Source organism: Paroedura picta, chromosome 7, assembly GCF_049243985.1.
Source record: "Paroedura picta isolate Pp20150507F chromosome 7, Ppicta_v3.0, whole genome shotgun sequence".
Taxonomy (NCBI): Eukaryota; Metazoa; Chordata; class Lepidosauria; order Squamata; family Gekkonidae; genus Paroedura; species Paroedura picta.
The window spans coordinates 17,831,376-17,859,149 of NC_135375.1; the positions used below are offsets into that span (position 1 = coordinate 17,831,376).

The 27,774-nt window shown below is 45.0% G+C and overlaps 1 protein-coding gene across 14 annotated transcripts in view; it reads left to right on the forward strand.

Moving 5' to 3' along the window:
* The window catches only part of NEDD4L (NEDD4 like E3 ubiquitin protein ligase), a 312,252-nt gene that overhangs the window by 207,912 nt on the left and 76,566 nt on the right, over positions 1-27,774 (forward strand). For 13 of the 14 annotated variants that reach the window (XM_077346870.1, XM_077346875.1, XM_077346874.1 and 10 more), the window contains 6 exons: positions 4,275-4,325; positions 16,355-16,416; positions 16,562-16,661; positions 19,643-19,809; positions 25,109-25,241; positions 27,048-27,224. In XM_077346870.1, coding sequence (XP_077202985.1) covers positions 4,275-4,325; positions 16,355-16,416; positions 16,562-16,661; positions 19,643-19,809; positions 25,109-25,241; positions 27,048-27,224 — 690 coding nt within the window. Of the gene's footprint in view, positions 1-1,522; positions 1,608-4,274; positions 4,326-16,354; positions 16,417-16,561; positions 16,662-19,642; positions 19,810-25,108; positions 25,242-27,047; positions 27,225-27,774 lie in introns of those variants that run through there. The other variant, XM_077346872.1, reaches the window with a different exon arrangement.

The window sequence follows — 27,774 nt, forward strand, 5'->3', positions numbered from 1 at the left end:
AAGCTGTGCAAAGCAACAAAAAAAACGAGTCCCTCACCTGGACAATTTCCAATCTGAAGTTTGAGGATAAGAAGGCAGAGACTACAGAAGGAGGCAGAGGAAATACAGAGACAAGGGCAATGGGGGAAGAATATGCAGAAATGTACTTACTTAATTTGTATACTGCCCTCCCCTAAGACTCAGGGCAATTCAAATGGAACATAAACAAAGAATAGTACAATGAACGCTGTGATTATATCAAATAAAGGTAACAGTAATAGTAATAGCAATAAACATAGAAAATAACATTCTAACATTAAACAGTAAACAATCTAGGAGACACGTGGTTGGTCAGTTCAGTTGTATGGGTTCAAGGGTGGGAGGTTCGGGGGCCCAGTAGATGCTGTTTAGCTTCAATCTACCTCAACCGAATGCTTGGTGGAGGAGCTCCCTGCGGAACAGTTTTAGTTCCAATATGGCCCTGATCTTCTCTGGGAGCTCGTTCCACCAGGTGGGGGCCAGGGCAGAAAAGGCTCTGGTCCTGGTTGAGGTCAAGCGGACTTCTTTGGGGCCAGGGATCACTGGTTGGTACAGCTGGTTGGAGGTTCCGGAGTGCAGAGCTCTTTGAGGGACGTAGGCAGAAAGGTGGTCCTTCATGTACACTCGGCCCAGGCCACATATGGCCTTGAAAGTAATTACCAAAACCTTAAGCCTGATCTGGAATTCGACTGGTAACCAGTGCAGTTGTTGTGGAATGGGCTGAATGTGGGTCCTCCATGGTGTTGCTGTGAGGACCCTGACTGCTGCATTCTGGACCAGCTGTAGTTTCTGGATCAGAGTTAAGGGTAGGCCTGCATAGAGCGAGTTGCAGAAGTCCAGTCTAGAGGTGACCATCGCATGGATCTCTGGGCTAGGTGTTCCAGGGCCAAGTAGGGAGCTAGTAGCTTGGCTTGGCAAAGGTGGTAGAATGCCAGCCGCGCTACTCTTGTGACCTGGGCCTCCATTGAGACGGAGGCATCCAGGATTGTACCCAGGTTCCTGGCAGAGCGAGCCGCTGATAGCTGCACACCATCCAAGATGGGTAAACATGCTTCCTCACCTGGTCCCTTTCTGTCTAGCCATAGGACCTCCATCTTTGAATGACTGAGTTTCAGATGAGGATGCTTGAGCTACTTCGTCACTGCTTCTAGACAGCTGGCTAAAGCTTCTGGGGGAGAATCAGGAGGGTGTCATCTGCTTATAGTAGGGTTCTACTTGGAGGGGCACAGTGATGGGGCCCATGCAGTGAGGGCCCAAGGCCACCCTATGCCTCAGACCTGGAAGTGAGCCCATTCTTCCAACCCATTAGCTCTTATCCTTGCCTCCTCAGCTGTGATTGGATGGGGTTTAACTCTCCTGAACTGGTCCCACCCCCTCCATCCCTCCTACCTTGTCTCTTGGGGCACTGGAATCTTATTCTCTGGTTTCTAGGGCAACAGCTGGAAGCTGCGTGGATGTTGGCTGGGAAGTAGGCTTGTCACCTTGGCAACTGTGATCTTGCCTGCAGCCCCCTCCCTCATCCCATGTGGACCCCAGCTCTGTGCTGGTGGTTCCAAGATGGATGCCAAGATGCTGACCCATTTGCACAGGTGCTGCTTTTCTTCCTGGTGGTCAAATGAGAAGCCTAGCTCCATCAGAGCCAGTGTGGCATAGTGGTTAGAGCAGGGATTCCCAGCCAGGGGTTTGTGGACCTCTGGGGGGGGGGTCTGTGAGAGTTCTGAAGGAGGTCCACAGGAGTGGTATGGGTGTTTGGTATGGGGGTCCATGCTGCCTTCTCAGCTCCTGCCCTTCTTTCCGGCCTACGTGAGGCAGAGCCACCATAGGAGTAGTAAAGGCAGGGAGAGGGAGCAAAAGAAGGGCAAAGGGTGCTGAGAGTAATGTCACTTTGGGGAGCAAGGCAGGGGTGTGTGGTCAGCTGACATCTAATTTGGGGCTCCTTGAAGCCTGAAATATTTTTCAGGGGCTTCTACATGGTCAAAAAGTTGAAAAAGCCTGGGTTAGAGTGTTTGAGTAGAGCCTCTTGTGGCGCAGGGTGGTAAGGCAGCCAACATGCTGTCTGAAGCTCTGACCATGAGGCTGGGAGTTCGATCCCAGCAGCCGGCTCAAGTTTGACTTCCGAGGTCGGTAAAATGAGTACCCAGCTTGCTGGGGGGTAAAACGGTAATGACTGGGGAAGGGAATGGCAAACCACCCTGTATTGAGTCTGCCAAGAAAACGCTAGAGGGCCCTGTATTGAGTCTGCCAAGAAAACACCCAAGGGTCAGACATGACATGGTGCTTGCACAGGGGATACCTTTACCTTCGAGTGTTTAACTGGGATCTGGGGAGGCCCAGGTTTGGGCCCTTGCTGGGTGACCTTGGGCTCTTTCAGCCTAACTGAACTCACAGGGTTCCTATGAAGCTGAAAATGGAGGAGAGGAGAACAAATGTAGGCTGCTTTCCAGACTAACCCCTTGTCTAGGGTTCCCAGGTCACCTATGAACACTGGCAGGGGATAGGGAGGTAGGGTTGCAGATCCAAGTTGAAAAGCTCTTGGGAGATTTAGGCATGAGGGCTGGAGAGGATAGGGCCTTCAGTGGGGTACAGTGTCACAGAATCATAGAATCATAGAGTTGGAAGGGGCCATACAGGCCATCTAGTCCAACCCCCTTCTCAATGCAGGATTAGCCCTAAGCACAGAATCCTTCCTCCAAAGCTCTCATTTTCTCCAAGGGAACTGATCTCAGTATTCTGGAGAAGAACAGTAGTTCCAGGGGATCCCCAGATCCCACCTGGAGGTTGGCCTCCTTGCCCCAATCTGGTGTTCGTTTGTGGCTATTGAAGATCCAATTTGTATAACCACTTACCCTGGTGTGGTAATTGTTCTCATTTGTGACAATGAACCTCACTGAATGGGATATATGTTTTTATCTATCCAGTATCTACCTTGAACCTCAGTGAACAAGACAGACTATAAAGAAATATTTTTAAAATATATAGTACATTTTCATCCTGGTTTTCCTCAATGGCCACATAATTCAGAGTGTCGAGTGTGGTTCTCCTTTCCCCTTTTTTTATCCCTGCAACAACTTGGTCAGGTAGGTTAGACTGAGAACATGTGAAGGGTGCACTGTCATCTCACAACCTTCATTGGTCAGTGGGGAATTAAATCTAGATCCCACAGATCCAGGTTTTGTGAGCCTGCTTTTGGGGCCTGGAGATCTCCCGGAATTAAAAGTTGATCACCAGACCATTGAGATCAGATCCCCCTTAGAAAATGGCTGCTTTGGAAAGGCTTGCACCCTTCTGAGGTTCCTTCTCCCCCAAAACTCCTCCATCCCCAGGCTCTGCCGGTAATTCTCCACTAGTTTCCATACTGGCTGCTGGGAGCCTTACCCAGACCTGAAGCCAGCATTCTAGCCATTATTCTACACTGGCTGTCTATGAACCTGTGGCTCAGGCCTGTCCATTACAATGAATAAGGAAGCTTATGGATGCAAGAGCACATATGGCCATCAAGGAGCGCATTAAAATTTTACTAGGCCATTTGTATTCTACAGACAAGATAACTTGCTTTTCCTACATGCTTAACATGAGCATTTACTAGGAACACCTTGGGGCTGCATGGTTCAAGAAAGTGCTATTTCCTATCCTTTTACCTTGTTGGTTTTCATAGTGGCCATGAAGTGTTAATATGCATGTTTTAAAATGGGGTCAGGGACATAAAGTGTTTTATCTATATCTGAAGTTTCTTTCTTATACTATAGCACAGCGGTCCGCAACCTTTTTGAGGTTGCGGCCCGTTGCCAAGGGGTGGGGGGAGAGGACGACCCGGGGCCCCGTGCATGCGCGACAGCCCTCCGCAAACGCGCATGTGCGATCCCGCTTTAGCGGCCGATTTGCTCGCAACCTGGTGAGCGTCTTGCTCCGGGGGATGCGGGGAGAGGGAGCCACGGTCAGCTGCCGAGAATCTCGGACCGCGGACCTGGGGTTGATGACCCCCGCTATAGCACATTTACAGGGAACTGCTGTATACATGCAAGAAGACGGATGAAATATGAGATATAAGTGGAATTTCACTTCTGAGTGTTGCTTACAACTTTCCCTCAACAACGCTTCGATGATCTTTAATAGGAGAGCTATTTAGAGGCTTTCAGGAGTTGACAGTGCTGCTAGTGGTGACAGGTCAACATAGCTGTATTTGTTTATCTGCTCCTTGTTTTGATCCTCAGCTATTGCGATTGAGTTGATAACATACTTCCCTGTTTTGTTAACAGACCAGAGACGATTTCCTCGGTCAAGTTGATGTGCCACTTAATCATCTTCCGGTAAGCTTTTTTTGTGACCAGCCTTCTTTATTTTGCTAGTGCTAAAGAGAGAATGTTTTACTTTTCACGCATAATAGAAGAAGCTTGAATTGCGATTGTTTAAATGCTTCGTTTATTACATGATTTAGCATGGAATAAGCCAAGAAACAGGCAATAAAGAACCAGGGCAGTTGTGGCCTGGCTACTATTGGGAGACCGAGGGGGGACCTATCAGTGATGGCATGATGTTACTTCCAGGGAATCCTGGAAGTCATGTCATCATAGAATCATAGAATCCTAGAGTTGGAAGGGGCCATACAGGCCATCTAGCCCAACCCCCTGCTCAACGCAGCATTAGCCCTAAGCATCCTAAAGCATGTTTCTCTAGGAATTGCCAGAAATGCTGTGGTAAAACCTTAGAGTTTTTGTCAGTCAAGTTCTGGGTTTCCCCAATCGTGACATTACACCGTCACTCAATAGAGATATCTTTAGATTATGAGAGTCAGGGTTTTAGCAGCCCTATACCTGATCCATTCCCATTTGTCTGGTGATGCTTGAAAGCTATAGTATGGCTCAGGATAACAAAGTTGACAGAATGGCATGCTGGAATGATGGGAATGAACATAATGCTCTGGGAGTCTGTGAGATCACACACCATGTATACATCAGGGTTGATTCGATCTATGAGATGGAGAATGATTCTCAGAAGTTATTACTTGCTTGGTCAATATGAGGGAGATGGAACCCTTTTGTTATTGTTAATATTCTCTAATTTCTACGGCTGCTCTGATTTAAAAAAAAAATTGGACACAAGATGCCAGTCAGAATGTGTTCAGACTGTTGATAGTGGGTTGGGTCCAAACCGTCCTTTTAACCCCATGATGCCCCCCTCCCCTCACTTTGCTTCTGGGAGCCATGGGGCCTTCCAAAAGAGAATACAATAAATAAATATTTTATTTCTCCACGGCCCTTTCCTAGTGGGCTCTGGGCAGTTGACAACAAGGTTTAAAAGTGGTTTTTAAGCAGGACAAGTAGAGACAATAAAGTTGTCATCAGTTATTTCCCCAGCCCAACTCATTGCTGATTAACTGTGATCCCTAGCTCATTGCCTTAATCTTCAGCATCTGTTGTACTTCTAAAACTGTGCTGTTTATTTTCTGTAAATCTTGCAAAGTCCTCCTTTATTCTAGTGCGTCATCGGGCCTGTTTCAGGGCTGACAAGCAGGTTTGAAATTAGAGTGATTTTTTTCCCATGATGAATCAAGAATCTTTCCTTGAATTTCTCACCAGGTGCTTTGCTTTGATTTCACATTGTCGTTACTCACCCACTCCATGTTTAATGGCATTCCTCCCTTTCCTCATTCACATGTAATAACTAGAGAAAAATGGAATAACATTCATACTTCCTACTTCTCTTTAAGGTCATAGGCCTTATGAGAAAGTGCTCATAGTTACTTCTCAGGGGCAGATAAGACCCCAATAAATCCAAATTAGCGTATTTGCCGGCGTATAAGACAATTGGGCATATAAGACGACCCCCCCAACATTTCCACTCAAAATATAGAGTTTGTTACATTACATTACAGTACTATGGGCTATCCCAACTGAAGTGCACCCGGCGTATAGGACGACCCCCCCCCCCCACTTGGAGGCATGTTTTTCAGGGGGGAAAAGTAGTCTTATACGCCAGCAAATACTGTAGATCAGATCTAGGGAAATGTGTTGAAATTTCCTTTGAAGTTCACTTTTACAAGGCAGGCTTCGCGCCTGCCGATTGGTCCCTCCGATTGTCTGTCCGGAGGAAGGGTCCAATCCGGACCCTTCCTCATCCCGGACACATCCCACCCCTAAAGCCCTTACTCTTTTATTTAGTCCGCGCCGCAGGCGGTGTTTAGATTCTATTCTATGATTCTATGGTTATGTTGTTAGGATCTTTACTTTGGTACTCAGTCTCCTTTTAATGTCTTTAAAAGGCCGAAAAGTCAAGCACCATCTAGCTATGTTTATTTTCAGTATCATTATCAGTGTTGACCTTCTGTTACACTGAAACAGACTAGCTGTGAAGTTTAAGATGGTGGACAGTTGTTAAAATGGGTGGAAATCTAAAACGGTTCCCAAGATTCACACCGTTCATAATTTCCTTTTCTTCTTTAATGTGTGAGACATATGTGTTCAAGCTTAGCAGATTCCTTCACTGGGCAGAACAAGGAAGCATGAAACATCAGTGAACAAACACATTTAAGATTGACTTGAAAGGAGAATATTTTCAGTGTCTCTGTTCAAAGCATTTGCAAGACAGGGTTTTTTTTTTTTTTTTTGGTTGCTCTGTGGAACATTTTCACTTCACAATGTGAAATGTACTTTCTTAAAATTGTTCCAAACGAAAGCTAGGCCGTGTTCCTGACAAATAAGGGATTCCATGTAGAGCAGGCCTTTTAAAGAAAGCTAGCTAAGAATTTGGCCCTGTGGGAGCTTTCTGGGTAGGAAGGCTTTGTGGTCATGTCCTTAAAGAAAGAGAGGGAAAGCTTGAAGTGCTGCTAAGAGTGTCTCAAGAGCTAAATTAGTTTAAAGGTACATTTTCATACTTCTTGGTTCCTGTTGGGAAGGAGAGGAAAAAGGTACCTTCCTATATCTAATTGACCATGCTAATATATAAGTTTGGGTTTGGAAGCTTCTGGAGGTCAGGAGGGTGGAGCTTGGGGAGGGAGGGGCCGTCAGCAGGTATAATGACAGAGTCTACCCTCCAGAGCAGCCATTTGTTCAGTGAGCCAGAACTCTGCCTGGAGATCTGCTGTTATTGGAGGTTTACAAGTGCCACCGGAAGTCGGTCAACCTTAGCTAGTAACTTCTCCAGGCATTTATCAACCTAGAGCTGGCAACCCTAGTTATCTAGATTTTTAGATAAAAGCTGTATATCCTATGCATAGTTGCACCACTAAATGTGTAGTTAGGTTCATCAAGGGCTGTTGAGATTGTGTTGTCACACAAACACAAATGTCATGGAACACTTTTCTTGGGATCAAGATGGAATGTTAGTGTAGCAAGGAATTTATTTCCTTTACTGGTCTGAGCATCTATCTCTCCCTGAACGAGAGCCCCATGTTCGCTACAATGCCCTGTCTGTTTCCTTAATTTTAGCTACCAAATACTCTGCAGAATAAATGCTAATTTAAAACATGGAAATGCTTATTTAAAACATTGGGGCTACCTTTCAGCCCGAATGGCATCCTCATGTCCTGCATTGTTCCTCAACCTTCTTGGAAATGGGAGTTCCATAAATATGGAGGTTTTCTGTTGAACATTTCTCACCTGTTATTCTCGCTGTTTGAATTTGGTGGACTATTAGTACTATTTTGCTTTTTCTGGAGGGGTGGGAATAGCATAGGTGTACAGACTCCTCCAATGCAAAGTTACTCCCCTCTAATTTCATTTATTTCCACTGGCTTAGACTGGCATAGCTTTGCATAGAATTGTGCTTTTAGTCTTCTGAGGAAAGGTTGAGGGAGTTTGGTCTGTATAAGGAAAGGCTGAGGGAGCTTGGTCTGTTTAGCCTGGATGGAAGACAACTAAGAGGTAATATGATAGCCATCTTCAAATACTTGAAGGGCTGACAGAGGATGGAGTAGAGTTGTTTTCTCTTGCCCCAGAAGGTTGGACCAGAACCAGTGGGTTGAAATTAATTCAAAAGAATTTTCAGCTAAACATCCAGAAGAAGTTCCTGACAGAGTGGTTTCTCAGTGGTACAGGCTTCCTTGGGAGGTGGTGGGTTCTCCTTCCTTGGAAGTTTTTAAGCAGAGACTAGATAACCACCTTACAGAAATGTTGATTCTGTGAACTTAGGCAGACTGAGAGTGGTTGAATAGAAGGGCCTGTGTCGGTGTTTGGCTCTGTGGCCCTTTCTTGCATGCCGAGGGAAATGCCTATTGCTACGTTGGGGTCAGGAGGCAAATTTCCTCCAGGCCAGACTGGCCGGGGATTCTGTTTTTTTTTCGGGAGGGGGGGTTCATCTGGGCATGGAATTGGGGTCACTGTGGGTGGGCAGATAGTTATGAATTTCCTGCCTTCTGCAGGGGGTTGGACTAGATAGCCCTGAAGATCCCTTCCAACTCTATGCTTCTGTGATTCTGTATTGCAAAGCAGGGAGAGGGGAGAAAAAAAAGTCTATTGCTTCCCCCCCCCATTTGTTCATTCTTTTGTATTTATATTCCACGTTTCCTCCAGAGAGCTCAGTTTTGTGTGCATGGTTGGGGTTATCCCATATTTCCCCCTTACAGCCGCAGTTTAGACTGAAAGAGACAGACTGCTAGTCCGAGGTCACCCCACGAGCTTTATAGCTTATGCAAGGATTCCCAATGAAGGGAGGGGGCAATGCAACAGTGGTAGGCTATAGGCTTCCGATGCTGCCTGTTCCCCAGGGGTTGTACCCAGTTGCATACCCATAAGCCTCTAACAGCCCTATGGCTGTGCAGAGGTGGCGCACCGCTTGCCAGGCAGCTGTTTCCACAAGACTTGCTCTTAAGTTTCGTCAGCTGTTCTTTTTTTTCCCCAGGATGCTTGTGTTTACCTTTGGATAAGTGCCCCTAAGAGGCTGGAAGTCTGTGGTGGGCCACCGAGGAAAGAAATGCCAGATTCCTGAGAACTGGTTTCATAAGTTACCCGCTTGTCCCACAGAAAGTGCTTCTGGGTCAACATCTATTTTTTTTCTTCCATAGATGATATGTTTGCTTATATGGTTTTCCAGACATTTTGTCAAAGGTTGCATGCTAGGAAAGTGGTCATTCCTGAAGTGAATAGCCAGTTTTCTTCAGTCTTCCTGTAAACACAACTGTCTTGGTATTATTTATGCTCTTATGGGGCGGGATCTGGTGCCAAGTGTTTTGGGAGAGACAAGACCACCGCAGTGGGTCAGATGAGACCAGTCATCGAGTTCCCCCTTTTAGGAATGAACGGAAAAGAGGAACAATTCCAGACTGTTTCTAGCCTGTTCTCTTGGCTTTGTTGGTGTCCTGCACACTATAACTTCATTTTTGTCTGGAAGCTTTAATGTGTCTTGGGTGCAGCTGTCCTCGTCTGTTTGCTTAAGTAGCACAGGTTTTAAAGAAATGTCTGAGCAGCTTCATTCTCGGGTTAAGTAACAGCATTAAAAATTTACAGCATAGTTGGAATCCTTCCAGTTTCTTCTGTCAGCGTATGCCATTGTATTAATTGAATTAATTATTTCAATTTGACGTACAAAGTGCATTACAGTTCTTAACTCCATTATCCCCACAACCACCTTATGAAAGAGGTTGGGAAGGGGGATCTGAACTGTTTTACAGAGAACATTTGAGCTATATACTCTCTCTTTAATCTAGTCCCGCCGCCACCCTTTTAGTGGCTGCTGAAATTCTACCAAATGCTTATTTCCATGCATTAAACTGATTTTTGTGTTTAGTTCTTTCCATTTTGTGAGAAAGTCAAGAGGCTGAATCTCACCAGACTATCATTTTGCTATTATCATGGATGTGAGGAGTAACCGCTAATTATGTTTATCGCAATCAATAAATGTAATTAGCACTATCTGTTGCAGTTCGTTTGTTTTAGAGCAAAACTGCCAAAGAAATATGAGCAAAGTTGAATTTGCAGGCTTGTGTAGCGAGTTCAGTGTTAAGTCACATTATTTATGCTTGTTAATTTATTATCATTACGCTTTCACATAGTACTCGGAGCACTTTACATGCTTCATCCACATGCATAATGCTTTCCATAATGCTGTTGGGTGAACCAGTCTCGGGACAAAGAAATGTTTCCATGAGGCCACCCAGGGAGTCCATGGATGATGTGATATTTGAACCAAAGACTTTGTTCGCTTAACGTAGGGTTTTGTGATGCCCTTGGGACTCTTGACGGCCCTAGTAGGATTTCCTGAATGGGTGGGAGTTAATGAACTTTTAATATTTTTTAAAAATCTGTTCAACTTTCACTGGGTTATATGACCGTATATCATCATGTCGACCTGCCCCTCCTTCCAAAATGGCCAATGATGGGCCTGGAGGGGTGGAAAGGGGAGGGGCTCTGGGTGGGCATGTACACAGTTATCCCTGAAACCTTATTCTGCATGATCACACCACTTTGGGGGTTTCTTAAAGCCAGAAGAATGTTTCAGGGGTTTCTTAAGGGTAAAAAAGTTGAGAAAGGCTGCCTTAACCTGTTGTATTCAAGTAATCATGCCTGCAAGTAGCAGCAAGCACGCATTCAGTTCTGAATAGAAAACCAGTAGTCAAATATATAAAACGTTGTTTCATTTTTTGGGTATACCTTTGAATCAGTGTCTGTCATTTCGCTGTGGAGCAACGGTGAAGTCGTGCATACACCGAGTTGGATCCTGCTGTCTATTCTAGCAATTAAAAAGGGAGGAGGGGCCCATTTGGGGAGGATTTTGTCTGGTCTAATAGAACTTGTATGGAGAAAAGCCACATGAGGGGAAACTACAGCGAAGAGGGGACTCAAGCAAGATGGAGTGGAAATTCTGGTCGGATCCAACCTATTACTTCCTAATAGACTTTCCTTGAACACTGCCAGGAAAGTGGATTATGCAACACACTTAAACATCGCTTATATTGAAATGTTTTCCCGATGTCTAACCCAAATCTAATTTTCTGAAATTTAAACTCACTGAACTGCATCCTACCATGGTACTCACCAAAGTTTAAAGGCTAATTGTTTTTCATCATGGCATGCACCCAGCCGTGCAGGCAATCTGACCACACGGCATTTCCATTTCCAGAAAGCAAGGCTGTGATTTCTGCCTATTTCTCCCTCCTGGCATGTCCCACTATCAACAGCAGGGTCTGTAGCAGGGCAATAAATATACGATAAAATTTTATCTTTAGACTGTCCTTCCAATGCGACTCAGGCCAGGTGACAGCATTCATAGAACATAATTTACAAATAAGTTTAAAACATTATTAATCTAAACTCCCCCAACGAATATTTCTCGACAGGGGGGTTTGGCATCAGGAGCTGATCTTTCTCTTTCCAAGAAGTGAAGGCAGTATTTATTGGTGGTGGATATTTTGGTCCCTGACCATAAGCCTGGTGGAATAGCTCCATTTTACAGGCCCTGTGGAACTTATTAAGGTCTCGTGGGTCCCTGATCTCCCTCCAGAGCGCGTTTCACCAGGGTCAAAAAGGCAGGGGGGAAACAGGAAAGCCCTGCTCTGTAAAGTATGCAAGTGGTTGTATTCATCATAGTAAAAAATGAAGAGCAGCTTAATTTGGACCGAGGTTTATCTATTTACAAGGGGAGGAAGGGAAAGGGGTCGTCAACAGTGTGCCTGTGGGTGGGGGGTGGAGCAGAGTGGGCTTTGCAGGGGCCGCCGTGGTCTCCTTGTTAACAATATAGTGAGTCTATCATAAGCTAGAGGAAATCTTTTTCCAATTTCGGGAAGAATCTTTTTCCAGCTTAATTGGTTTTGGTGTAATTTTTAACTAAATAACATTGTCCTTGTGGAGCAATGGAATTTACAGTTGATGAATGCACACATGGAGCTACCTTATGTTTAATCAGACTTTTGGTAGCTGTTCAGGGTCTTGGGCTGAGGTCTTTTACATCAGGGGTAGTCAACCGGTGGTCCTCCAGATGTTCATGGACTACAATTCCCATGAGGGCCTCATGGGAGTTGTAGTCCATGAACATCTGGAGGACCACAGGTTGACTGCCCCTATTTTACATCATCTGCTACCTGACCCTGTAAACTGGAAATGCTGGGGTTTGAACCTGGGACCTTGCTTCTTGTGCATACAAAAAAGATAACAGAGAAACAATTGTTGTGTTGTAGTGCAAGTAAACAGGAAGAAGTAATTTTAGCGCTCCCACTTGCAAAAGGACTGTTGTGATTGTGAAGATCTTCTGTATGATCCAGTTATAGAACCATAGAGCTGGAAGGGGCCACACAGGCCATCTAGTCCAACCCCCTCCTCAGTGAAGTCCTGCATCTTCCCAGGTGCACATTGAGTTGGGGATGACGGGAGATAGTTTTGCCAAACTGAGCATGTTGCTTGATTCAGAGTTTATCTTTTTTTGGAAATTCTGGAAAGCACAGCAGGTGGGATCCCTGTGAAATCTATTCTGTTTTGGGATGAGTGAAATGCTTTTTGTTTAAGACAAGGTTTTACCTGCTCAGAAGGCATAATATGGAGATTTTCATTCCCCAAGGAATACGCTGGTGATGAATATGTTGATCTGCTATCAAAGAGTTCTAAGCTATAATGTTGAACTCAATATTGAAATATACTTCTATTCTTATTTTGAATGTTTTTATTCAGATAATACAAATAATTTAGTTAAAGGCAAAAAAATGTTTTTGTTTGCAAGTTTTTTCTTTCTACCTTTCAGCTGATCACCCCCCCTCAAAAAAAAAAAGTAGGGAAGCCAGCCTTCAGGTGGGACCTGAGGATCCCCCTGAAGAAAATGGGTAGAACCTGTGACACTATTTTGTTTGGTTGTTTGGTTTCTAGGCTGCCACTCTCCAAAATGATCTCACAGATAAAAACCCCATACAATAAAAATCCTAAACATTAATCAGTTTAATATATAAACTGATCACTTGCACCATCATTTTGTTGACCCCAATGCGCCTAGGATCAGGACAAGTGGAATTCCAATTTTTGGCCCAGTTCAGATGGAGGGAAGATGCTTCTGACCTCCCCAGGCTCCATACTCAAATCACCAGGAGTTTCCCAACCTGGATCTATCAACTTCTACCCATTGGCACTCCAGGAGTTTAGGGTGGGTCAATTCCTGCTGCAGTGGGAGGGCATGCAAGAAAATCCTGTTCCTCTGATGGAAATCCCTTTACTTGGGGCAAATTATAGCTACATCGAATCCATTGTTCCCATCCAGTGCATACTTTACACTGATTTTCAGCAGAAGATGGAAATTACAGAAATCCAATGGAAACAAAGCAAAGGAAGCACCTTTTGAATATAGTACAGTTCTTTGACAGCATGGTTCTTTGGAAATAAAATTGAAAGGATTAAACCACATTTCAGTGTAATATTGTTTATAACAGGGATAAGTCAGAACCAGTCCTTTTGAAAATTATGCCTTTAACACTTCCCTGAGGGCTTCAGCACTCCATGCTTAGGAAATTGCTCCCCATGGTCAACTTTGATGTCTCTACATCAACCTGGTCAACTTTGATGTCTCTACAGTTGCCTGTTTTGTTGTTGTTGATGTTGTTGTTGTTGTTATTGTTTTGGCAATGAGATCTGCCTCCCTGATAGGACCATTTTCAAAGGGACCATTAAAATCGATGAAAATACCGATCAGTGATGGACTATAACAATCCTGTAGCTGTCATCCCCTGTAAACAAGGGTATATATCTACAGAATCTCATCTACAAACTAAGAATCCTTGAAGGGATCTGAGTATTCACAGTGTGTTGATCGCATCAGAGGAACGCTGAGGTTGAAAAGGAAACATTGAAACTGCTTTTGTAGCTTGAACAGTCTCTTGGATTGTTAAATTGCTGGGAGCTCCTTAAATTGATTTATTTACTTTCTTACGGTCTGTCTTTCTCACTGAGCCTCAAAGCAGACTGCAGTATTTTAAAAAGGATGCAATAAGAATAATTTAAAAGTTGTAGGTCCCACCAGTGAATTAAAATATCGAGCAAAAGCAGAGCTCAAACAGCTTGCTCTGCTACTTTTTCATGTGTGCAAAGCGATTATGTTCAGGGGGCCCATATTTCAGGGGTTTGTCCATGGTCAAAAGGTTGAAAAAGGGTGGTCTAGAATGAAGTAGGTGCAGAGGTAAGGGAGGAGCTGCATAGTGAGTTTTCTGCTTGCCTAACGGGAGCTAATGGCAAAACCCAAACCTCTGACAATAGGTTCAGAAAGGGCCAGCATACTACTACTACTACTACTACTACTACTACTACTACTACTACTACTACTACTACTACTACTACTACTATTTAATTTATTCCCTGCCACTCCCATAGGCCAGCTCGTGGCAGGTTACAAACATCCAGTAAAAATCCATTTTAAAAAAACCATTAAAATGGACACAAAACATACAAAAATGCCACCGCCTCCCCATCCCTGCCTCTGGAAGGGGAAGAAGGAGAGTCAAGATAACACAGGTTGCAGCTAACACTGGGGGGGGGGGGAAGAGAATCAATCTTTCTCACTGCCCCCAGCCTCAACCATAGACCTGGCGGAAGAGCTCCGTTTTGCAGGCCCCAACCCCCTGGCCTATGGCTGGATACGCCAGCCCACACCTGAAGACATCAAGCCCCCAAGCAAGAGATCCACCCTAAATCTTGCGACTTCTCTCCCCCCCCCCCCCCTGTTTTCACAAGCAACCATGAATGCAAAGGACATGTAATGTCATTTAGGACTTTTTTTTTTTTTTTAAGTGCTTTGCCAGTTCAAACTGATAATTCTCAGGCCACGGAACGTTGCAAGGTACAAGGCTCTCGAGCTAGTATTTAAAATATCCTAATCGACCTGGTAATTTGCCAGCAGTGCAGAATTTTGTGGATGCAGCAATTGCGCGGCTGGCTGTGATTATCGCGCTAATTGGCACCTCTCAGAGCTGAGTTCCCACATTGCTGGAAAGGTAACTCCTCCGATTAGATCGTCTCTCCCTTTGCTACAGCGTCTGACTCTGAGCTTTCCAGAGGCAATGTCATTGTACGGATATTCTTACACCGAGAGCAGTAGTCGTGCAGCAGTACAGCGCTTTGTCTCCGAGTCCTTGCTGAGTAATGGGCAGCCATTAGTTAACGAGCTAAGGGTTGGGGAGGTCTCTAACTTTTACCTCCGGGAGATTTCCCAGGACACTTATTGATTGCCAGGGGACAGATATCCGTTCCCCTGCAGAAAATAGTGGCCTTGGAGGCTATACTCTATGGCAGGGGTAGTCAACCTGTGGTCCTCCAGATGTCCATGGAGTACAATTCCCATGAGCCCCTGCCAGCAAATGCTGGCAGGGGCTCATGGGAATTGTAGTCCATGGACATCTGGAGGACCACAGGTTGACTACCCCTGCTCTATGGCATTATAGCCTGCTGTGGGCCCTCCCTAGGCTCCACCTCCCCCAAATGTCCAGGAATTCCCAGTCCTAGAATCATAGAATCATAGAGTTGGAAGGGGCCATACAGGCCATCTAGTCCAACCCCCTGCTCAACGCAGGATTAGCCCTAGCATCCTAAATCATCCAAGAAAAGTGTGTATCCAACTTTTGCTTGAAGACTACCCATGAGGGGGAGCTCACCACCTCCTTAGGCAGCCTATTCCACTGCTAAGTCCTGAGTAGGCAGCTCAGTGTAACTCAGTGTAAGTCCTGAGTAGGCAGCTCTATATCACAGTAGTTCCTTGCTTGAAGAGTTCAGGGAGGAGGCAAGGTTGGGTGGTCTATTCCACTCCCTCTTCCTCTTCATTTCCCCTACTTCTCACTGTGCTATCTTGTGGGTGTATATGGGAAGGGAGGTAAATGTACATAGTAAAAGGCTAATTCTGTGAAGGCAAACGGGTGGCAGGTGACAGTAGATGAGCGATTGGGATGTGAGTGTCCTGCATGGTGCAGGGGGTTGAACTAGATGACCCATGAGGTCCCTTCTGACTCTATTATAATATGATTCTATGAAAAGGCCTGACTCTTCTGTGCATACTAGAACTCTGTTTGTGAAGCAAACAAGCAAAGAGAGGAAACTTGGGCATTGGGGTTCCATTTTTTTTTTGTAGCAAGGTGTTTTTTAAACAACCTTTTCTTGCATTTCTGATTGCCCTGGCTCTCACATGTTTTTCTGCACCAGGACCGGGTTTGGTTGCTTGCTTGAATAACGGTGTTGAGGGCGACACCTAGTGGAACAGTTCAGTCAACAGTGGTCTCCACTTGCCAATAAAAGCAGAGTTCTTTTTCAGAATGGGAATCTTGTTCAAAGCTCTCTTGGAACATTATTTATTTATTTGTTATATTTGTATACCACTTTGCCTGCCAGGCATGCAGAAATGTGTTCTTCAGTATTTTACTGACTTAATTTTATTATTGTATTCCTAGACAGAAGACCCAACTATGGAACGGCCTTACACCTTTAAAGATTTCCTACTCAGGCCAAGAAGGTGAGTCAGTTTGACTGTCTTTCCATCCATCCATCCATCCATCCATCCATCCATCCATCCATCCATCTTTCTAAGAAACTACTTTTTTAGCGTACAACCCCATTTTGTAGCTCATCTGTTTTTACAATTGTTTTCTTTCTGATAGCCACAAATCTCGGGTGAAAGGTTTTTTGAGGCTGAAGATGGCCTACATGCCAAAGAACGGTGGCCAAGATGATGACAATGATCAGAGGGAGGACTCTGAGGTAAGTAGCTTGTAATTAATTTAATTAATGCTGACCATTTTCATGGCTCCTTCTTACCTGTATGTTGACTTTACTGTTGTTACCCTCCCTGAGCAATTTGGAAGGGGGAGTTAGAATTAAAAAAAATATTATTAGGCTGATCCTGCCTTGAGCAGGGGGTTGGACTAGATGGCCTGGATGGCCCCTTCCAACTCTAGAATTCTAAGAGTCTATCTGCATAGCTAGATTTTGAGTCCAATAACTTCTCTTGAGACTAACAAGACTTTTGAGGTATAAGCTTCTGAGAGTCAAAGCTCCCTTCCTCATATTTGACCGAAAAACCTTGATGGTCATGAAGTTGCTACTGGACTTGAATCTGAAGCTTCCTTACCTGAAGTAATGGCGATAGGTGTAGTAGGCATTTAGCAATTTGATAGCTCATATTGCTCAGAAATGAAATTGAGTTGATCTCACAGTCCAGGTGGATACACATTGACCTGTAACAGTCAGCATTGCCTGCTCAGACTGGCAGTGGCTCTCCAGGGTCCCAGGTAGTGAGGTCTTTTAGATAGTCAACCTGTAGTCCTCCAGATGTTCATGGACTACAGTTCCCATGAGCCCCTGCCAGCGTTTGCTGGGAATTGTAGTCCATGAACATCTGGAGGACCACAGGTTGACTATCCCTGTTTTATATCACCTACTTCCTGTTCCTTTTAACTGGAAATGCCAAGGATTGAACCAGCGACCTTGACACAGAAGGATTGAACCAGGGGCCTTCTGTGCATCAAGATTTTCTGCCATTGAGCCACACTCCCACTGTTTAGCAATGTATACCTGTCTTAGAGGAAGCAGAATGTCTCCTCCACTCTTCATAGCACATAACTGGGGAAAACAAACAGCAAAGAACCATTGCTAGAAAGAGATTTCTGAAATAAATGGATGAGTCCATCAAGGCAACTCTCTATTTCTTAGGATGGGTTAGCTTACAAGCAACAGTTACATGCATGCACAAAGCTGCCTTATACTGAATCATTCCCTTGTTCCACCACAATCAGTATTGCCTACTCAGAATAGCAGCAGCTTTCCAAGTTCCCAGGCAGAGGTCTTTCCCATCGCCTACTACCTCATCCATGGAGATGTCAGGGATTGAACTTGAGACCTTCGGCATGCCAAACAGATGCTCTACCGCTGAGCCACAGTTCCCACAGGATGAGAATGGCCGAAGTTTCCTCAATTCCAAATTCAGAAGGAAGGAGTGCTTGTGCTGCATAGAAAATTGTGAATCCCGATACAGCAAGCTGGCTACTGATGAATATTATCTCTGACTGGCCAAGTTCAACGTGGGTAACAGAAAAGTGTTTCAGCAGGATAGTTAGCCAAGAAAGAAGGAAGCTGCTGTAGCTCTCTCTCTCTCTCTCCCCCCCCCTCTCTCTCCCTTCTCTCTCTCTCTTTCTCACACACACACACACACACACTCAAACACTCACAAGAATACAGTGTGTAGAATTTTTCTAGATTCCTCAAAGAGATGTTGAACCAGAGAGTTTTTTTATAATACAGCTTTCTGAATAATAAAAAATGCTTCCATTTCTACTTTATCACCTGCATAATTATCCTTGATCCACTGTCAGGTCGAGATTGTTACACTGGCACATCTGCTTGCATCCAGGCTAAATATTGTTAATGAATGAACAATACCTGTGCTGGGCGTCAGAAATCATCACCTCTGTGCAGCAGTGAGAATGCAGTCAATTCAGAAGGTCATTTTCACACAATGGCCCGTTAAGCCAAGCAGGTTCTTGCACAGGAGCTCAACTCAACAAAAGGCAACTTAATACACTCGTGGCATTCAGAGCACTGATTCTGCAGCAAAACCTTTTATCTGATCACTTTACTGTGTTTCTTGTTCTTGTTCATGACACAGCTGACTCCCTGTAACTCCACTGTGGGCATGGTGAGCTGAATTAGTGACCTCTTTCTTTTCAGCTCATCCTATGTTGCAAGCCAAATAAACCCACACTGTAATGCATTTCAAAGTGGTGTGTGAATCAACCATGAGAACTGGAGCATGCATCTTTTGGAAACGGTGTCTTGTTACCCTACAATGACGAGTGAATCAGCCATGAGCTAGTTCGGCCTTTATTCTTCGGGATGGCCGTTAGAATGGAGCATTCAATCCAACCTATTCAGTTAATATCGGTTCCGGGATACGAAGCAAACATGGAATTCCCTCTTAGGTTGTCACGTCAGAGTTTCACAACAGAACTATTCTGTTAGGTTCCAAATATACAGCGCTTGTTAACAACATGGTTGAAGAATAAGCCAGTTCCTCCAAAGAACTCGGGGGGGGGGGGTTCTCCCTGCCACCATTTTATCTCATAACAACTCTGATATAAGTCAAGAACAGGAGTATGATGAGTCCAAAGTCTTTTTTTGAGCTTTTTTTTTTGTCTTAACCAACTTACTGGTTACCCACATACATTATATACACTGGATCAAGATATTGGTCTATCAGGATGCCTATTGTCTATTGTGAACTGCAGTGGCTCTCCAGGTTCTCAGGTGGGAGGTCTTTCCTATCGCTTACGACTTGAGCCTGCTGTGGATTGAACCTGGATTGTTCTGTATGCAGAGGAGATGTTCAATTACTGAGCAATGGCCCATCCCCATTTTTAGTCTTCCAGGTGAGCTTGTCAAGGGAAGGGAAGGTGATTGTAAGGTGCTTTGAGACTCCTGGTAGAAAGAAGTGGCATATAAGAACCAACTCTTCTCCTTCTCCTTCTTCTCCTTTTTCGTCTATCCATACAAACCCCAAGGACTTTTGTACTAGGAGAACAGCTCACTACAAATAAATGTATGACAATGTCAACAGTTGGTTGTGTGTAATTTCACCATTGGAAAGCACCTTTGTTTTAAATGTATGATGGACCTGAAGATACTAAGTCTGCTGTGCTTTTGAATTAATCATGCATTTTCCATTTCTCTCCCCCACCCCTTTAAAGCATGGCTGGGAGGTGGTGGACTCCAATGATTCTGCCTCTCAGCGCCAGGAAGAGTTACCACCCCCTCCCTTACCTCCTGGATGGGAAGAAAAAGTGGACAATCTTGGGCGTACCTACTATGTCAACCATAACAACAGGACAACACAGTGGCACCGTCCAAGTTTAATGTAAGTGTGCTTCTTTACACCACCTATAATTATAAGCCATAAGACATGGCAATGGAGGAAAGACTACTGAACATATTCCTAGAAGGTTGGTCTATCAGTTGCTATTCGTTGTGGTCATATTGTTCCAGAGGAATCATAGGCTGACTGGTCTCCTCTAAGTAGTTTCTCTGTTTTGCCCCACATCTTAGGATCCTTTGCTGTTCATCTCCCCATGCTTGGGATTTGTTGTCCAGAGCTCCAACTGTATAACGTGGCCTATTATACTATCATTACTGCATTGGGGAGTAATGCAGAGTACTATCATTACTGCATTGTGGGGGACGTGGAATATATAGGCCATTTTATTCCACAGTATTTTCAGCTAATTTTATGGGCTCTTTGTAGAAGACGAGAAGTTGTGCTTCTGTAGTCAGTCTGCTGTGACCAATACTTTTACTGCTTTTTATGGGTAACTGTGCAACAGGTGCATTTGTTATACGGGAATAAAAATGTTTCCGTCTTTAACTCGTGGTTGTTACCGCAAACTTTGATCCTTTAATTTTGACTGTAAGTCGTGATGGTGTCCCGTTAATACATTCTAGTAGGCCTCTAATGCTCAGTTGTCTTAAAGCGCTGTCGTAAACAGAGCTACACCCTTATAAGTCTTTCGGACATTACTTTATGGATGTTTTTCCCACCCTTGCATTCGTGCCAGCTCCTGCTTCTTCCCCTTATGTTCCATCTGTGAAACTCACAGCCTGGTCCACCACTTGGTTTCAACGAAATCATTGGGGCAGCCTTTTTCAACCTTTTGACCATAGAGGAGCCTCTGAAATAATTTTTCAGACTTTGAGGAGCCCTGGAAGTGATGTCAGCTAGCCATGCCTTCTGCCACACCCCCAGAAGTGACATCACTACCTGAACCCTTAGCCTTCCTTTTGTTCCCTCCCTCCCCTTTACTGCTACTATGAGAGTTCTGCCTCATGTAGGGCAGAAAGAAGAGTAGGAGCTGAGAAGACAGCCCAGATCCCACTCCCAAACACACACACACACACACACACACACACACACACACACACACACACACACCACACCACTTCAGAGCTTTTGCAGACTCCCATCAAAACTCCCGCAGACCCCTGTTTGGGAATCTCTGCATTAAGCTGGAAGGCAGCCTGAAATCTGTAAATGTGTTTCCCAAAAGGTCAGTCCCAGTTAATAAGGAAGGGTTTCCTGCAGAGTTAGTGAACATAGAATTGGACTGCTAATTAGATGGACCAACCTCCAGGCTATGAAGCACACTCTTTAGGAACTCTTTAGGAACACTCTTTCTCTGGAAATCAATGCAACCGCCACATACATAAGAGGATGTACTTTGGCATAAAGTGGATTAAATTTACTGGATTTGGCACAGTATAATTAAGATTTCTGTACCCCTTAGAATAAGAACCAATTCTGAAGCTTACTAGCAGTTTAAGATTCTGATTCTTAATTTAATTTTAGGGTGAGTTTTATTAGGACAGATTTTCTCACAACATTCCGATATAATTCTATGCAATGAAACCTGCCCAGTCTGTTTAATATTTCACTCTGTCAATTATCCTTTCAAAATTTAGTTTCGGGGTTTTTTCTCTCTCTCTCTCTCTCTCTCTCTCTCTCTCTCTCTCTCTCTCTCTCTCTCTTCTCTGTAGTATGAAGCTGAAATGAGATTATCCCTTTAGGACATTTTCTCTTTTTCTCTTACTGTTTAACCATTGAATTTATACAATGGGATTTGCCGCATCACATTCTCTCTTGTTTGGGCGTTGTCTCCATGCACAAAGGCTCTTTGGCTCAACGGCGCCTAGCCGCTGCAGAACAATATCATAAGCATCTGTAATTTATATCCCTAGAACATAGCGCCACAATGCCCTCGCAGCCATTTACTTCCCCAAATCTGTACACGTTAACTCAGAAGTCTCATTTTGTTCGGCAGGACTTGTTCCAGTGTAAGTGCATAGGAGCTCAGCTATGATGCAAGTCAAAAGCAAGGTTTTGAGTGCATGCGTACAACTTTCCAAGCCCATATACTTCAACAGTCTTAGGAGGGTGTTATTCTCCTTTGGAACGGTGCCATAAGAGGCAACTTCCCCCTGCCCTCATCTTTACTAGTAGAATCGTAGAATCGTAGAATCATAGAGTTGGAAGGGTCCATACAGGCCATCTAGTCCAACCCCCTGCTCAACGCAGGATCAGCCCAAAGCATCCTAAAGCATCCAAGATCAGTATGTTCCGGAAGAAGCACATTTGGTATCTGTTCTTGTTAAAGACCCATGTTAGTTGACATTGGAGGAGGCTTGCTGGTGAGTAGGGTTGCCAACCTCCAGCTGGCACCTGGTGATACCTTGGTATTACAGCTGCTTCTCTAATCAACCAAGGTCAATTTGGCTGGAGAAAATGGTCACTTTGGAAGGTGGGCACCATGGCATTATACCCCCCCTGAAGTTCCTCCCTTCTCCATACCCCACCATCCTCAGGCTCTACCCCCAAAATCTACAGGTATTTCCCAACCCTGAGCTGGCAGCCCTACTGGTGAATCCTTTGACCCTGGGTCACCTTAACCGATGGACCCTTAACTGGTTTGTATAGCCCAACATTACATGTATTGCCATTGGGAGGGTGTTAAAGACTTCTACAGGAGTGAGTAAGGCCTTCTGATTCACACCTAGTAAATGTTTGTTTGTTTGTTTATTATTTCGATTTTTATCCCGCCACTTTCTGAAGACTCATGGCGGGTTACATGAAGTCAAATTAAAACCCCATTAAAATCAATTATAAATTCCCAGTACCATTAAAACCCATAAAAAACCATAAAACAGTGGCATAATCCCCAATCCTTCCCCAAACTACAGTCAAACCATCACAGGTATAGGATTGCAGAGTGGAATAGTGTTGGCGCAAGGTGGGGCCCCAGTTGTCCCTGAAACCCGGCCTCAACCAAAGACCTGGCAGAAGAGCTCCACTGTGGAACTAAGACAGCTCCATCAGGGCCCTCAGATCTTCTGGGAGCTCATTCCATTGGGTTGGGGCCAAGACCAAAAAAGCCCTGGCCCGGGTCGAGACCAGGCGTGCTTCTCTGGGACTGGGGACCACAAGAACGAAGAATCCTGCAGGGGGCTTAAACAGACAAGCGGTCCCTCAGATAGGCAAGGCCCACGCTGCAGATGGCCTTAAAGGTTAATACCAAAACTTGGAATCTGATCCGGGCCACAACTGGTAATCAATGCAGCTGCTTCTGGACAGGGTGAATATGGGCCCTCCAAAACCATGTATTTTAACATATGGTTAATATGTGAAACCAGAATTTGGTTCACGGGTGAATCACACAGATCCTTGTTTGATGCAACAAATGCTGGTTTCACTTCCTTTGCTCTGTCCAGGTGTCTGGGAAGTGCTGTCCAAGTGTTGCTGGGCTGCAGTGCAGGAGTTAGCACATGTGTCACATGAAAACTTAGTTAATTAATTATCTGGTTAATAAACTCATTTAAAACCATGGTTTCTTATCCTGGTTTGACAGCCCCTAACTAACAGAAGTGAATGGAACAGCCCATGTTCATATGTTCAAATGAACCACAGTTTGTTTATTTAAACCATAGTTGGGCTTTGTGTCTGAACTGAATCTGAGACTGATGTGGAATGCCATTATTAGCTTGCCCTAGTTAGTATTCACTCTGCAGCTCCGGGGGAGTCACATTCACAAATACCACTAGCCCCAAGGGGCCACATTTATTACCACCTCTGGCAGACGTCCTGTACCTTAGGGATGCTTGCAGCTTATCAATTCCTTCAGCACCAGCTCTTTCTAACGTGCCACCACAAGCTTCACCAGGTAATGGCTTTGCTCACTTTCCTGAAACATGGAGCAGGTACCACATTGAGGAACAGTGCTCAGAACAACCACACGTAACATGTAGAAGAGCCACAAATTGCACCTGAGCAACTAAGCTAATATCATTGACTTAGCCTGTTTTATAAAATTAAGACAATGCTAAATGTGACTGAAGCTTCTAGTGGGTCAAGATCTAGTAGCTTCTAGTAGCATCTTTCAATCCTGAGACTCTCCAAGACAACTAGCTCCTTGCATCCCATACCTTATCAAAATGGGTAACCAAGAGAAGCAGGTAGCTTTCTCATTAAACCTGAGTGATGTCACAACTAGATTTTCCACCTTTATATATATATTAATTAATTAATATTATTTATTATCTATCGAACATTGGAAAAGAAAGCCATCCATGGCTTTGGGGCTATGACAGCCTTCCCAGGTGGCTATAATTGAAATACCCAAACTTGTAATTTGTATAATCTTCTTATCTCCGCTATAAGAGCTCTTTTCGTGTTCACAGTTCCACATTTTGTATGATTATCCTTCTAAAAAGATGGGAGGCTTACCGTAACTTCAAATGTCACATGTAATTGAATGGGGGAAGAGATCTAGTAACATCTTTTTAATATCCAGATTGCAGGGAGGGCACTTTGCTTCTTAGACAGTCATTTTTTGTTCTTTCCAAGCTGATATAAATGTGACGGGAGAGTCCCTTTTTTCTTTTTGAATCTGAATTCATGCCCATCTATGTGGTTTCTAAAGCCCGGCTCTTCTTGATTTATCCTGGTTTGACACTTCTGCTAATGTTTATGAGAACACCCTGTACAAAATCTTGTTTACAGGTGCATTAGAGCAGGGGTATTCAACCTGTGGTCCTCCAGATGTCCATGGACTACAATTCCCATGAGCATTTGCTGGCAGGGGCTCATGGGAATTGTAGTCCATGGACACCTGGAGGACCACAGGTTGACTACCCCAGCATTAGAGAATGATAAGCTAATGTATTAAATGGAGTGGGTGGGCAATGGGCATGTTGAAGCTTAGGATCCTGAATGCAGAGCGATAGTTTTGTGCTGGAGAATGAGCAGAACATCGATCGCATCCCCTTCTTAAAAGAATATGTGCATGTTCTCCCGTTCCTGTCCTCAGACCAGAGTTCCCCCCCCCCCACTAGCTAAAATCCTTCAACTGGAGAGTCAAGGTCAGACCCTAGACATTCTGCATGCGTAGGAGTTTCCCTGCTACTGAGACATGAAGATTTAGAGATGCCCTGATTTGTCAGTGGGCGCCATTGTTGCTGCAGTCCAGATGTGCAAGGGAAGACCCTATCAAACAACCAACCAATCAATCAAATGATGGGTTATATTTTCGTAGTAGTTTAGTAACACTGCCGTGAATCATGTCCATTCTCCCCGATCCCAAACTCATTGTTCTCTTGCTAACTCACCCTTTCAGGGATGTGGCATCCGAATCAGACAACAACATCAGACAGATCAACCAAGAAGCGGCCCACCGAAGGTTTCGATCCAGGAGACACATCAGTGAGGATTTGGATCCAGAACCCATGGAGAGTGTGGAGCCACCAGAAGTACGTCCCAAATTAAACTTCCCAGGAGGATGTACTATAAGGCGAAGTTCAAAAGATACAGTGGTTTTCAAAGAAAAGCACTGTAACAACAATGGCTTCCAGTAATTAATATTGATAATTGGGTGGTAGAAAGCTTAAATAAGGCTTAACGTCATGAAGGTTGACTGACCATCTGTTTACTTACTTAGGGTACAATCTTGTGCATGTTTGTCCAACCTTATTGAGCTCAGTGGGACTTAGAAGTAAATCTGCATAGAAGAAGAAGAAGAGTTGCTTCTTATATGCCGCTTTTCCCTACCCAAAGGAGGCTCAAAGCAGCTTACAGTCGCCTTCCCCTTCCTCTCCCCACAACAGACACCGTGTGGGGTGGGTGAGGCTGAGAGAGCCCTGATATCACTGCTCGGTCAGAACAGTTTTATCAGTGCTATGGCGAGCCCAAGGTCACCCAGCTGGCTGCATGTGGGGGAGTGCAGAATTGAACCCAGCATGCCAGATTAGAAGTCCGCACTCCTAACCACTACACCAAACTAGACTTGATTTCCATCTATTATCCATACTGTCCACAGTATTTTTAGAGCTTGCTTTCTCTCCTCACCTGTCTAACTCCAGCTGTGTTCTAAAGGGATATTTATATGTGATTGGCAGCTTGAGCACGCATGTGAAGGCACAGCCCACTGAAAGCAGCATAATATAGAAAAACCACATCCTTACTCTGATGTTTAGCTGTAGATACACATATCCACATTCCTGTTTCAGCAAGAAATGCATACCTAGAAAGCCCTCTTCTTGTATGGATCTCCTAATTTGGATTGAAGCTGGTATAATCAGAAATCATGATAATGTATCAAAGAAAGCCATTCATGACTTTGGGGCTATGACAGTAAAGGCCCTGGTCTTTTGGTGCAGTCTCTGTTGTACAGTGGACCTTATTGGATTCTGCCTTTTTATTTTTGATTACTAGTTTCCTCTGAGCATCTGAAGACTAGTTGGCTGATAGAAATGACTACCAGCCCAAAGGGCCCAATTAAATTGAAAAAGGAGGGCGAAATAAAATTTAAAAATGAGTACATGGTATGCTACAGGGATGTTAAATTGGTTACTGGAAGGGAAGGGAGGGAAGGGAAGGGAAGGGAAGGGAAGGGAAGGGAAGGGAAGGGAAGGGAAGGGAAGGGAAGGGAAGGGAAGGGAAGGGAAGGGAAGGGAAGGGAAGGGAAGGGAAGGGAAGGGAAGGGAAGGGAAGGGAAGGGAAGGGAAGGGAAGGGAAGGGAAGGGAAGGGAAGGGAAGGGAAGGGAAGGGAAGGGAAGGGAAGGGAGCAAGCAAGCTACAATTTGATTAATCAATAAATAACAAGTACAGAGTCCTGCTAATGATGGTGGGAAAGTTCATAGCAGCTCCCTGTTCTTGTTGTCCTGAAGAACCTCTAATGTGGGGCATTGTTCTGAGAGTTCATAATCACTCTTGCCATTTCCATTTCCAATGGCACCCTACCCCAAAACCTTCGCACATTTGCTCTGGCTCTTAAATGCCAAGTATCCTTCCACTGCAACCTGCCAGCACGTTTCACCCCTTCCCTGCATAGAGGTCTACAGTACAATGTGTTGAAAGCAAAGCTGATGATCAAATGCTAACTTTGTAGTAAGGGTGTTTATAAAGTACATGTTGGTTTCCCCCCCCAACACCAGTTCATTTGATAAGCAGTTTTGTTGAGACTCGACATGGTGTTTGGGTGTCATGGGCTATAGGCTTCTGGCAGAGACGGTTGTTTTTCGGCATTGTTACCAATTGGTTGCTTTACTTCTTGTCAGCCTTGGGAAATAATTTCCGAAGAAGTGAGCACGGGTAGCGATTCCCTGAGCCTGACCTTGCCACCGCCTCCTGCTTCACCCATCTCTCGGACCAGTCCTCAGGAGTTGTCGGACGAGCTGAGCAGAAGACTTCAGATCACTCCCGATTCGAATGGGGAACAACTCTCTTCCATGATTGTAAGTACCGTATTTGCCGGCGTATAAGACGGCTTTTTTCCTCTGAAAAACATGCCTCCAAGTGGGGGGGCCGTCTTATACGCCAGGTGCTCTTCTGGCGAGTGGCGAGCGGCGGTGGGCGGCGGCGAGCAGCGAGCGGCGGCGAGCAGCTCCCCCCACTGGGTGAGCTGCGCCGGCGGGCGGCGAGCGGCGGCGGGTGGCGGGAAGTGGCGAGCGGCGGCGAGCGGCTCCCCCCCACTGGGTGAGCTACGCCGGCGAGCGGCGGCGAGCGGCGGCGAGCGGCGGCGAGCGGCTCCCCCCCACTGGGTGAGCAGCGCCGCGAGCGGCGGCGAGCGGCGAGCGGCGAGCGGCAGGCGGCGAGCGGCTCCCCCCCCCCACTGGGCTCACTCAATATTTTGAGTTGAAATGTTGGGGGGTCGTCTTATACGCCCAGTCGCCTTGTACGCCGACAAATACGGTACCCTCGCTACATGTGGCTAATTTACTCTACTCTCCTGGAGTTCTTATGCTTAGAGGTTAAGTTACTCAGTTTTCACTGAATTGTTGTCCT